Source organism: Salminus brasiliensis, chromosome 4 (assembly GCF_030463535.1).
Source record: "Salminus brasiliensis chromosome 4, fSalBra1.hap2, whole genome shotgun sequence".
NCBI lineage: Eukaryota > Metazoa > Chordata > Actinopteri > Characiformes > Bryconidae > Salminus > Salminus brasiliensis.
The window spans coordinates 31768459-31782444 of NC_132881.1; the positions used below are offsets into that span (position 1 = coordinate 31768459).

General features: G+C 39.7%; 1 protein-coding gene across 1 annotated transcript in view; it reads right to left on the reverse strand.

The window, feature by feature from the left end:
- Positions 1-393: 393 nt before the first annotated feature.
- Positions 394-13986, reverse strand: part of ercc6 (excision repair cross-complementation group 6) — a 21039-nt gene continuing 7446 nt past the window's right edge. The window contains exons 8-20 of the mRNA XM_072678018.1: positions 13230-13365; positions 11853-12023; positions 11186-11362; positions 7852-7968; positions 7407-7502; positions 6346-6564; positions 5584-5694; positions 4297-4416; positions 4011-4105; positions 3326-3471; positions 2531-3209; positions 2347-2425; positions 394-2262 (exon numbers count right to left, since the gene is read on the reverse strand). Of these exons, the coding sequence (XP_072534119.1) occupies positions 1837-2262; positions 2347-2425; positions 2531-3209; positions 3326-3471; positions 4011-4105; positions 4297-4416; positions 5584-5694; positions 6346-6564; positions 7407-7502; positions 7852-7968; positions 11186-11362; positions 11853-12023; positions 13230-13365 (2572 nt within the window). The 3' untranslated portion in view covers positions 394-1836. The remainder of the gene's footprint in view (positions 2263-2346; positions 2426-2530; positions 3210-3325; positions 3472-4010; positions 4106-4296; positions 4417-5583; positions 5695-6345; positions 6565-7406; positions 7503-7851; positions 7969-11185; positions 11363-11852; positions 12024-13229; positions 13366-13986) is intronic.

The window sequence follows — 13986 nt, forward strand, 5'->3', positions numbered from 1 at the left end:
GAAGTTTTTAATGCTTTTGCATCACAAAAAGCTACTAAATGAAACAGTCATTAATGCATCTGCTGACATTGCTTCAGGTCAGCTTTGAGATGAAGATCAGCCTAGGATTTTATTTAAATAATACTTCAAACAGAGAGGAATAGTGCAAAACAGACCTCAAGAAAACAAGTAAACATGATTTTTTACGATTATCCACTTTAATTTTAAATCCCAGGTGACTCTGCTTTCACTTGTGATTTTGAATAATAATTAAAACCACTTCCTCGTACCCATGTAAGTTTCTCTACAGCGAACTGTTTCACATAAAACCACTGTATAAGATCATTTAATTATGCAGGAACAACATTAAAACTCGTCTTCAAAACAGTAGGTTAACCAGAAGAGAAACCAATGTAAGACTGGACAGGACATTTATTTTTCATAAAAAATGAGAATGGTATTCACACATAATTTACATGAACCACTCATCTTACCCTTGAAGAGCAGATCATCAATGTTCCCTAGCCAGTCAAACCTAGTCAAGGTCAACTCCAGTGTTCAATTCCAAACATTAGCATAATAATGTTCATATGTCAGAATCCATGTGGATCGCATGTGCAAAAGTGTAGTGTCTATATTGGGAAGACCAGAGGATAACCTTTAACTACATTTTCAGATGCTCTAGAAAAAAATTCAATAGTCAACATTTAGTAACACTAACACTTGGCTTCTATTTGCATGGCATTATTACATGAGGTATTATACTGACTATCAAACCATCCAAGCACCATCAACTCTTCTCCATAAACACAGATAATGGATTTCAGGTAGATAATTGTTCATGTTTGTTGTTGGAATCAATCTTCGGAATGCTTCCCAACAATTAAGTCACTAGTATTACTTGTTCAAATCTGTACAAAACATATAAACCCCCCTGACCCACCAAAAGGGCAATAGATTTGAAACAATCAAATCTGCAAGTAGAATAAAAATAAGCTACAATCACAGTTGTAGCATAGTTATGTCTCCCTGAATGTGTTTTTAGCTATGCAGAGCATGTGATCAAGTAAATCCCAGGTTTAACAAAGAAACAAAGCACCGTGCAAAGGACCAGAAACAACAGAAAACCAACAAGCGTCTTTTAAATAAACATCAAGTTTAGATTTTAAAGGAGTGACAAAGACTGAGCTATATACACAGCTCACACAGATCACCTATACCATTAATACCACCGGTCTAATATTGAATATGTCCTCCTTGTGCCACCACAACAGATCTGACCATTCAAGGCATGGACTCCACAAGACCACTGAAGGCGTCCTGTGGTATCTGGCACCAAGATGTTAGCAGCAGATCCAGTAATTTGTGAGGTGCGGCTTCCAAGGCACATCAATGAGCCTTAGGTGTTCGTAATTCTGTCGCCAGTTCACCTGTGCTTTCTTTCTTGAACTACTTTTGGTAGGTACTAACCACTGCACACTGGGAACACCCCACAAGACCTGCCTAATGTTTTGGAGATGCTCTGACTCAATCATTTAGCCATCATAATTTGACTCTGGGCAGAGTCGCTCACATGCTTACGTTTTTAAAACACCACCTTCAAGAACTGACGGACCACTTACTGCCTAATATATGGTTGCCAGTGTAGATAAAGATATTCAATATATATTTTTTTACTTCACCTGTCAGTGGTATTAATGTTATGGCTGATCAGTGTATATGCAACTTCATATCAGTACACCATGTCTACACACAGGAGTGTATATTACCCATTCCGTTCACGAATAACTGCATTCAACCTTAAGTCGTCTCCAGCCATACCAAGAATGGTACTCAATCAATCTTCATGAAATCTCTTCATCTATAGTCAGCTTTAAGTTTCCACATCCCCTCTTGCCCTGGGATCCTATGGAAGTCACAGATATTCCTAAGCAGTTCTCTAAACACTGCTGTCTGTGAGGAGGTCAGTCTGGGGGTGAAGTACTCCAGGATCTCTTTAGTGCTGGCTTGGCCATCCACCTGGGCCTGGAAGGCCACAAAGTTCCTCACATCCACCAGCAGCTCATCATGCTCTGTTGGTGGTGCAGCAGACTGGCTTCCTCGTTCATCCTCTTCCTCTTCTTGTCCCTGAGGTAAACTAAGATGATTCCTGGCCCTCATTTTGGCCAGCAGTGAGGCTGAGGAGAGGGACGCAGAAACAGACTCTTCCTCCACCCCCTCTCCACTGAAGTGGGAAGGCAATCCTGCTTTCTTGATCCCTGACGTCTTTATAATGGCTGCATCCTACATAAACGCACAATGATTAGATTTAGGAAGACGGTTATAACATTTTAACATAGGGGATATTACAGGATATTAAAATTTTACCTTGCACTTCTCTGTTGATTTTTGCGTTGGGCCAGATTGCTGGGTTAGTACAGGATTTTTCCTCTGTCCAAACCTTTTTCTAAAACAAAAACACAGTTTAGGTGCCATACTGGATATTTTCTCTCAGTCATTCTACCAAACAAAAGGGAGGCTTAAGTTTCTGTAGTGGCTAAAGCTAGCTTACCTGGCAGGTGCTGGTGTGACTTGTGTGGCTCCTCTAGAATATGGCAATCTGCAGTGTTGTCTAGACACCTTCAGTGCTCGCAGAGCATCTTTAGCTACTCGGTTGGCCTCAGCCTCCACCAGAACGTAGTCTGGGTTGGATGCTTCCATGATTGTGTCATGTTTCATGACACTGTGTATTCCTGATTTCTTAAACAGTTTGGCAAGAACATAATCATCACTCTTGCGTTCATCTTTTTTCTCGTCCTGCTCCTCATTGTCCTCTTTTTTGTATCTTTTCTTCTTCACCAGGTGAGAGATACGATGGCCCTCAAATCGGGCGTCATCGGAGCGCTTGCGATTTTTATGCTTGTGTTTATGTGTATCTGATGGTACACTAGTCACATCTGTTTTGTCACAGTGCTTTTTCTTTTCCCTGTGTTTCTGAGGAGTGCCGGGCCCAAAACGTTCCTTCTGAGGGCCGTTTGTCAATGAGCCTGCAGCAGAGTCCAGTGTGGATTTCAAATTTAAAGAGTCAATTTTGGAGTTATTGTTGGAGAGGCTGAGTGAAGCAGTGCTGCTGTTCTGAAATGAAGCATTTTGGTCTTCTACACGCAATGCTGAAGACTGGGTCTCCTCTGGCTTTGATGGCATTTGAGGTGTTTTGTGTCTCTTTGGAATCTGTACATCTGAACCAGTTCCTATACACAGAAGACATCATCACCAGGTTACACATATGGCGGCTTTTGTGTGATCAACACAGAGCAAACAGGTCACTGTTGTTGAAATTATGGTACTTTAATAATGACATTAATACCTGCAAATATTGCACTGGTCTCTGTTCCCTGGGAGCCATCAGGACTGCTAAGTGTGAAAAGCTCATAAATATCGTTGGACTTGAAAAAACGGCGCTGCTTTGGATCCTTCAGCACACGATTGGTGAGAAACTGCTTGAAGATTTGTCTGAAGAATTAGACAAGGGAGCATCATATTAGTTTTGAGTAATATCTCTTACAATTCTCACTGGACCCATATTTCAGACATTTTCATTATGGCGTAAAATAAAGCTAGATCAGCATTGAGTCTGACCTGCCCCAACATTCCACAGCTTAATGGTGTAACTGCTGTAAAAGGATAAGTAGCCCAGAAATTGGTAAATTAATATATTAACAATCTATAATTTCATATTCATTGGGAATTCCCATTGCCGCATTACGAAATCACACAATGGGTTAGGACTGCCTTTAGCGACCAATTTGCAAATTTGTTTTGATATTTAATGACAATATAACCCATTTCAATTATTGTCAGTTGAGCTCCTGCAGACAATGGCATTATGGAGTGGATTGCCTTGCCTTATTATTACCAACTAAAAGACAAGCAGAAACAATTACAAATAAGGAATGTACTTTAATAGTCTATGCTCAGAAAAAATAAAACATTTTCACTGAACAATATACAATACAGCATCTACTCTTAACCCTGTGTCACAGATAACTAACCTGTGGTAAATCTTCTCTTCTATGGTCCCGGCAGTCAGCAGTCTGTAAACAGTCACCTGCTGCTTTTGTCCTATCCTCCAGGCTCGCTCACGTGCCTACAGGTAGGAGACAAGCACAATCTACATTTATCTCCCCAATCTGACCTTTATTATGTAGAATAAAAGAAATCTGGAAAGTCGCACAAACCCAGCTAAACATGCGGCCTTATCAGGCAGTTTTAAGTTCCAACTGAAAGCATCCAGTCAACGATGTATTCAACAACAAATAAGTGATGCTCTTCTCAAACCTGAGTGTCTGTACTGGGGTTCCAGTCCGGGTCGTAGATGATGACTCTGTTTGCGCCAGTCAAGTTGACACCTAGTCCACCAACTTTGGTTGTCAGAAGAAAAATGAATATATCCTTGTTCTGCAAAATACCAAATCACAGTAAAATCAAACCACTGTAAAATTTACAGATACATCCATTTAAACATTTACCATAATTGTAACACAACACAAATTTCATAAAGGTCACTACTAAAAAATCATTAAAACAACATTCTCATGAGCACATTTTTAATATCAGTTCTCAGAACATACAGTGGCATGCAAATGGTTGGGCAACCCTGGTCAAAATTTCAGTTCCAGTTAAAAGATAAGTGAGGAAGAGAATATTCTGCTGTAGAGGCCATTTTTATCTTCAGATTCGTTGTACGCACAAATCGATGTTTGCTTTACAAATTTGCTGGGATTACTAAATTTTTCCTCTATCACTTAAATGGTCTCTGTGTCAGTGGCTACAACACAAACCCAAAGCATGATTAATCCTGTGTCAAAAGTTTCATGAAATCAAAATATACCCTTTCCCATTGTAGCCAAAAAGTTCTATTTAATCCATAGGACTTGTTTCCAAAGTGCTTCATGCTTGTTTAGAGCTGCCTTTGAAAATGTCTTAGGCTGAATTTGTGGCAAGGATACAGAAAACTTTTCCTCTAATGACTTTCATGACGGCCATATTTGTGCAGTAGAACAGTGCACCACCACTCCAGAGTCTGTGAAATCATACTGAAGTGTTTTTGAGAGCTGTTCAATCGGAAGATGTTCTTCTAGATCTTAATTTGACCGACACTATTCCTGTTGATTGATAGTATTTATTTACATTACAAACTGAGTAAATAGCTTCCTAACAAACACTAAGTGCTAGGCAGCTGCTTAGATGAGCCCATGGCTGCTGAGTGTGTGGAGGTTTAAGGAGTCAGAGTATTTATGAAGCTTTGCTATTTGCATCTTTGGACCTGAAGACTGTGAACAAGCATAGCCCTTACAAGCTTATTAAAGTCTGAGACTGTATCTGAAAGCTTTTGCATATTGTTTTCTTACTCTAAAACTATGCAAATATCATATATAATATCATAATATGGCTTAAAATGTTGACAAGAATCTTTTATACCTTTCAGAGATCACCCTGTCTTCTTTTCAGCTATTCACTGTAACATAACATTTTGTCCAGGGGTGCCCAAACCTATGCAAGCCACTCTAACAGGTAAGCACTGAAAGTGTGACGCAACAAACATGACCAATCAATAATCTTCACCTCATTGTACTGAGCTATGAGTGGCTGCCTGGATGCAATAGTGGTGGTGCCATCCATTTTGAGAAAGGAGTATCCATTTCCCCTCACAAACACCTCCAGGATCTCCAGCATCTGTGTGTGTGGGAGAAATGGTTTCAGACAGAGCATTGAGAACAGGATTAGTGCTAATAGGATTAAGGGAGATTAATATTACATGTACAGAAGTACCAACTGTGTGGGTTTTAGGTTCCCTCTGAAGCCAAATCTCATTTCTATTGAACAAAGACAGCTGGGTCCTGACAGACACCCTACAATGCAATAAGGCCTCATAATGAATTCTATTAGAGGGAAAAATGACATAATATCTTTATTGGTGCTTTAGTGGCTTCTTCTGGAGATACGGCAAGTGCAGCTTATCCATCAATACACAGGGTTTATTCACATTTCTTTACTTAAGGCATGTCCACTGAGGCAAAGGATAAATGGTTGCTCTTAAAGGAATTTGGATGACAAAAGGCCAAAATGAATCTTTTCTATTCTGTGATCTTTTTATTCACTGCCTTAATAAATCTACAATTTCATCAGGGCTGGCCATCATTTGAAAGCTTAACATAATGGTGCTAAGACTGTGAAAACATTTACCATGTTACACAGCTGAATCATTTCCGATATTTTTACGGTGCACTTCTCGCTCTTCTATTGATATAATAATCAGAAATCTCATGGCATGCACTTTCCAAGTCTTTCCAGTCTATATTGTTCTTTCCTATTTACATTACTGACCTGTCTGGACTGTGTGAAGAGCAAGACACGGTGTCCCTGTTTGAACCACAGCCTAAGCAGAGACTCCACCACTATTAGCTTGCCCGAGCGTTTCCAGTACCCAAAGTGCTCTTCTTCTGTCAGTTCCTCTTCAGGCACACCCTTCAGCAGCCGTGGCCCACCAGAGAACAGGTCTGGGTGGTTACATATCTTCCTTAGGGCTATAAGACCAGAGAAAACCTAGACAAACGGAAAGCAGGCATTAGGTTTATATAAAAGGAAATGCTAAACAAAAACCTTCTGTCAAACACAACACTACACATGAAGGCCTTAATAAATTCAATTGATTTAATAAGGGTCATTGAGTAAAGTAAAGTAAAAAGAAGTCTCTTACTTCTGGGAGTTCAATGGTCCTTGCATTATATATGTGCGTTAATGGACTATTGTGACCACAAAAGAGGTTTGTAAACTGCATTAAAAGTCCTGCCGCTTTTGCTTCTGCACACATTTGGAGCTCTGTGATGAAAAGCTTATTTGGGATAACCTTCTTGACAGTGTTCACATAAAACTAAGACTTATAGATTTGTAGTACACCTGCATTGAGGGAAAATTAACTTCAATATGCAGAAAAAACCCCAAGGAATCTAAAATACATTCATAAATAATACATGCCTTCACAGACACATGTAAGCCTTCTGCATCAAAAAGGACACAATTCACAGTGTTCAAAAAGCACACTTCACTAATGTGTGTGTTTGAACTGACTGCAAAGGGAGTGCCACATTTCTAGAGAGTAAACTGAATAATGAATAAGGCTCTCATTCCAGGAAAACAACGAAGCGAATGAACAGCAAATGAATAAGGTATCCCCATCCTGTAAAACTATTTGGCTTTTCCACTATTCTAAATATGACCAAAACGCTATCCTCAAGCTAGTAATGGTTCCTCAAGGCTCATTTCTGACTCTGTGGACTCATCATGTTAATAGGTTGCTTGTACTAACTAATGGCTTACTAGCTTTCTCCATTATGACCGTTCCCATCACTTAAACTCACATCCTTTTGTGAGCATGACAGTATTACCTGCATATCCCCATTTAGAATCTGATAGACTTCCTTGGAATCCAGAAAATCCTGATAGACTTTCCGCTGTTCTTCAGTTAACCTGCAAAAAAGCACCTGAAAAACAAACAAACAGAATAAACAAATAAAATTATGACAAAATTAAAACATATTGAAAACATTGGTTCCACTTTTTCCAAGTCAAACTCATTTGTTGTTGAATTTATTTAGGGATCTTAAGATGTTCTGGGCCTCTTTATTTAATTATTTTTTTATTGTTATAATTCTTTTCATTGTTTTGATAGAATTCAATTAATTCTGGCAGCTGTACACTGATTTACGTTGAAAGTTTTTTCCCTCTCTTTCTTGCCATTTAGGATTAAAAAAAAATAATCAAGAGAGACTTTGCGTGACAATGAATAAAAATAGAAGTTGTGACGACAATATATGTGTAAGTCGTGCATACCTGCTCGTTTTTGTCTGGTAAGGCAAGATTAGCCTTTACATCAGCCTTCATCCTCCTTAGCAAGTATGGGTTGATGCTGTCACGCAGGACACAGGCACACTTGTAGGCTGTCTGCACCTGAAAAAGAGAGGAGACCATCAACAATTAGCAATTAGAAACCCCACCACAACCTATATCTTACAGGAGCAGGAGTGACAGAGGTTAAATTACAGCTGATTTTTGATTCCTGGAGACTGCACACACGGTAAATATTCTCTTCTAAATAACAGCAAACAAGTACACACATTATGAAGTGCTAGTGGAACTGTGTGTCCTGAGGCATGTCAGCAGCAGCCCTCACTTCTCTTCCTTTCAGCAGATTGACACATTAAAGATTCATAAGAGTGCTGCTGGACTCCAGAGGGGGCCCACACGCTTTTATCAATAATGTTCTCCTGATCCAGTGTTAGGCCAAATGCCATTTAGCAGTAATTTAAAGGGATCCGCAGATCAAAAGAAAGCCAGCAGTAGACCCACAACACTGCAGGGCACACAATAAGCCTGGATTAGAGCCCACTTGAGAAAACAAGAGAGAGCATCACTGAGAGAGAAGAAGAAAGGGAGAGAGGGGAGGACAGTGCGATTAGCTGAATGAAAGCACATGAAGGGTGTGAGAGCATATGCTACAGTAATGGAGCTTGTGGAAAATGCTCCAGGCCTCATGTACACCTCTCATTGCTGATTAACTCAAAGGGAATATGAGTCCTGACACCAAGGACCATTTTATCCACTAGCTAAATGCAACACAATAAAATGCTGAACAAGGATTTACAATATAATTTTCATATCTTAATTTACATTAAAACTTCACTTAAATAAGACTTTGTCGCCAATAAATAAAATCAACAGGGTACTTCAATGTAAATAACAGACAACGACAATGTCTCTAAACGACAATGTCTCTAAACTTATATACTAATACATAATTTATGTCTTTAAACAATCGAGGTAAAATAAGAGTGTAACCATACGTTTACATTGTGTCAACATTTCACAATGAATGGTTTAATAGAGATGCTCAATGCAGAGATGCAACAATGGCTTGGAATTAAATTTTTTTCCATGGACTTCCATTGAAAGTTAAGAAGGTGTTTTCTTTTTCCTGAAAAGTTACCAATATGGATATAAAAGGTTTTTGTGCAACTGTGACAATCTACAATTATAATTATATATCACAGAAGAAGTGTAAAAGCCTGTGTGCAGCTCTGAATAATGACTACTGACTGAGAAGCTACAGGAGTCTCTGGCCTGTCTAACCATTTAATAACATTAATATTTAGTTTAAAGGTTTTTATTAATGCCAAAGGAAGTTTCAGTGACCACTCAATAAAAATCACAAAGTAAGTGTATTATTAAAGAGGTTAATAAAAGCACATTCATATTGCATTCATGTCATGTAAAATGTCTTCATCTAGGTGCTAAAATTGCACCCAGACTAGAGATGACCGTAAAAATGCAAAAGATATATATATATATATATATATATATATACATACAGTCATGCCCGAAAGTATTCATACCCCTGGCAAAGTTTGACTTAAATTTACTTTTATTTAACCAGAAGTTATATTTTTGCCTTGAAACGACACAGGCATCTACCAGGAGATAACACGATGATGTACAAGAGGCATCATTGTGGGAAAAAGTATTTCTCAGCTTTTATACACATTTGAACAAAAAGTGGCATGTCCAAAATTATTCATACCCTTTGAAAACTGTCACAGTATATGGGAAAATCCAAAGTTCTATACCATTCCAAATAGTCCAAGCTGTTTCAAAGCATCCTAATTACCCTGATTCATTGGGAACAGCTGTTTTAATCAACTCAACAGGAGAAAAACAGCAGCTCTCTGCAGTTGGTTTGTGGACAGTCATGGCTAAGACAAAGGAGCTCACTAAGGACCTGCGGCTATGCACTGTGGCCGCTCACAAGTCAGGAAAGGGCTATAAAGCCATATCAAAATGTTTTCAAGTTCCAGTGGCTACAGTGCAAAGTATTATTAAAAAATACAAGAAGTTCCGCACTGTGGAAAATCTCAGAAGATGTGGTCGGAAGCCAAAAGTGACACCTGTGCTGGCCAGGAGAATAGTGAGAGAGGTGAAGAAAAATCCAAGGATCACCACCAAGGCCATCCTGGTGAATCTGGACTCTGCTGCTGGTGGCGACATCTCAAGGCAGACAGTTCAACGGACACTGCACACTGCTGGGTTCCACGGACGCAGGCCAAGGAGGACACCACTTCTCCAGAAAAGACCTTTGCAAATGCTCATCTGGACAAAGAAGAAGACTTCTGGTGTTCTGTTTTATGGTCAGATGAAACAAAAATTGAATTGTTTGGCCACAATGATGTGTGCACCATTTGGCGTAAAAAAGGAGAAGCCTTCAACCCTAAGAACACCATCCCCACTGTCAAATATGGTGGTGGGAACCTAATGTTTTGGGGGTGTTTTTCAGCCAATGGACCAGGGAACTTGATCGCAGTAAATGGCACCATGAAAAAAGAGCAATACATCAAGATTCTCAACAACAACATCAGGCAGTCTGCAGAGAAACTTGGCCTTGGGAACCGGTGGACATTTCAGCACGACAACGACCCAAAACACACAGCCAAAGTGGTGAAGAAATGGTTAGCAGACAAGAGTCCTGACTTGAATCCAATTGAGAATCTGTGGAGGGAGCTAAAGATCAGGGTGATGGCAAGGAGACCCTCGAACCTCAAAGAGTTGGAGCTCATCACTAAAGATGAATGGGCAAAAATACCAGTGGAGACATGCAAAAAGCTGGTCAGCAATTACAGGAAGCGTTTGATTGCTGTAATAGCCAATGAAGGCTTTTCTATTAATTATTGAGAAGGGTATGAATAATTTTGGACATGCCACTTTTTGTTCAAATGTGTATAAAAGCTGAGAAATATTTTTTCCCACAATGATGCCTCTTGTACATCATCGTGTTATCTCCTGGGAGATGCCTGTGTCATTTCCAGGCAAAAATATAATTTCTGGTTAAATAAAAGTAAATTTAAGTCAAACTTTGACAGGGGTATGAATACTTTCGGGCATGACTGTATGTATATATATATATATATATATATATATACAGTTTATGTTTAACAGATTCAACAACAAGTCTGGCCAAAAGATTTAAATGTACATGGCTGTGTGGGGTAAATGTTAAAATATCTATCACCTTTACTTTGTCCTTAAAATACTTTTGTACATAATTTTACTGCTGGGATGTATGTCATTAGACATATACATGAGTGTGTGATGTGTGGTTGTAAATCAGTGTTTTTACCTGCACTGGAGATGCATTAGAATATCCTCCCATGGTGATAGGCACTGAGAACTGCTCCATGAAGACAGGAAGAGTGCCCAGTTTTCCTGGGAACACAAAGTCAAAGAGGGACCACAGCTCCTTCAGGTTATTCTGCATAGGTGAACCGGAGAGGATGAAGCGGTGAGGGGTCCGGAACTGGGGACAGAAAACCAAAGCAATATTAACAGTTAAACAAATATGAAGCATTCTTGCAACAATGCACAGATATAAGGTACAATGCGGATAAAGTGAATAAAAATGTATATTACAGTATTTTTGGGAATTATCTGAATTTCTGAAACTTTGTGATACATTAGCCCTAAAAGCACCATTAGCTTCAGTTTGTTCAATACCAAATCGAAGTGATGTGGAATTTCCAATGGATTTTTTTAATATAGTGATCCATAATGCTATAGCACACATAAATTAATTAAGAAGTGAAGTAAGAGGTTTGAGTGAGCAAGACTGAGATTCTAGACTACACCTTTGACTGGAATTACCAGTGAATGTGGTAAGAATGACTTAACTAAAGTAAAACATATTAAAACAGCATACAGACATCATCTCATTTGGGTCCTAAAGAGGCTTCTTTGCTGTCCTCAGTGGTTCTGACCCTCTAGCCATGTGTAAGAAATGTCCTGTTCACCTGCTTGCATGCAACAGTAACCCCAGCATTGGGGTTCCTGATCTTGTGGCCCTCATCCAGGATGACATAATGCCAGTCGTACTTCTGGATGTAATCCTGCATGATGCGCACGTACGAGTAGGACGTGATGAGGATACCGTGACCAGCAGCTATCTCTGGGATGAGCTTTTCCTGAAAAACAAAATGACAAAACATTGATGATCATGACCCTGCTAACAGAAGTACTCGTTGTTAAGAGTCACACTGTAAAATAAAAACTACTGTTATAAGTCATCTGTACAAGGTTCCTGTCTGCACACAACCCACTACACTAGATATCCACCTCCTTGCTTCACACCAAAAGCCTCAAGTGAATTCCAATTAAAAGCGCACCAGCCATGTAACCCCTAGTTTTTTTCCCTTCTTTACTTTGTAGCCAATTAATAAGGTACATCTGGTCCGAGGCAGTGTTAGCGTGAGCGTGAAAACTCTGTCATTAGGCATAAACGCAGCACAAATGTGCCCCCCACCTCCCCCCAAGCTCTTGAGACCAATCCTCCTCCTAGAGGGCAATGCGTGGACTGCCAGGCAACAGCCCCCATTAATCACTGTGTCAGGCAGGGAGAGGGGGGTAGAAGAGAGGAGCCCTCATAGTAAACACCTCACAGCAGCCCTACAGCGGCTCCCGCTACCTTAGCTTTAATTAATTTAACATTTCCTTGGAGCCAAATCTATTCCACAAAAAGGATATCTGCTTACGAAGGGGAAAAATATCACGCTGGAATGAACAGCGTAAAACCAGGTCTACGATGCTCCACCGCAATCTAGCTGTCATGCTAGCCTTCAGCGTGGGAAAGTTTCATGTCAAACAATCTCAACATCTGAAATACTGTTATTTATTTATTATTATTATTATTATTATTATTGTTGTTGTTATTTATGTAATATCGTTACTTATTATTTTGTGACCACAATTTTTGTGGTCACAAAACAAGAGACTTCTCTTTTGATCAGAACCTTGCTGTTTATAGAGCAGATATGTTCACATAAATGTGTCTGGGATGTTGGAAAATATGTTACATGCTACATTTAGACCTAGTCCTGGAGGGATTGTCCTGCTTAAAGCATCCCAGATAAAACTCCACAACAGGTGCCCAGTTTCCCAAAAGCATCGTAGTGTTGGGATCATCTTAACTGGTAGAGAGTGTGTTCAGTCTGATGCTCGCTCGACCATTTAAGAATCATCTTAGTACTTGCTTTAGGGAAACCAAGCCAGGTGCAGAAGGCGTGCTAAAGAAGATACATTAACAAGCTGTGGTCTACAGAAAACCATCCTGCATGTGCATGCATGTGAAACATATGGACCCAAAGCCTTAAAACCTGAGGACAATGACGCACCCTTTTGTTAGTGAAGGAACCTGTTTCATGAAGAACTGCCACACGAAAAGGAGGCCACCAGGTATGGAACTCCTTCACCCACTGATGCATGACTGTAGCTGGGCATACTATGACGGTGGGCCCTAACCCAGCATACCTGCACAAATAAAGACAAAATCTTAAGAATTCAGCACAACATGGTCAAAATCATGTCTAGAGGAGGCACAATGCAACTTAACATAAAGCTCACTGCACTGAGTGCTCAAGCAAAAATCATCTACACCTCCATTAATTCACATCATTATATAAATGAAGTTTAAAAACACTTCATTAGAAATCCGAATGACATTCTTAAAGTTAAAGTTGACCTGAAATCAGCATAGTACAATACAAACATACTACATTTAAAAAGAAAGAAGAAAAAGTTCTAGACATTCTGAATTGAAAAAACTTTGAGTAGTGCAGATCTATAGATGAGACGAAGAGCATGTTTATACTAAATGAGGAGGTCATGAACTCAGAGCTGATGCTAGTCTAGCGTAATGCTCCCCCTGCGTGTTGCGCCAATGGAGATGAATCGACAAAATGCACTAAATGGCTCTAGGAGCATTATAGCATGATATGATATTCCGGACCGTGGCAGCCATTGATATTGAGCCGTAATTGAGTTTGCAAACAATCAATTTGCGGATGGGCGACGCCAGACATAGTAGTATTGACCAGTCAGGAGGCCCCCACCCTCAGCAAGCACGGCACTGAAAAACAAAAAGGCACTGCC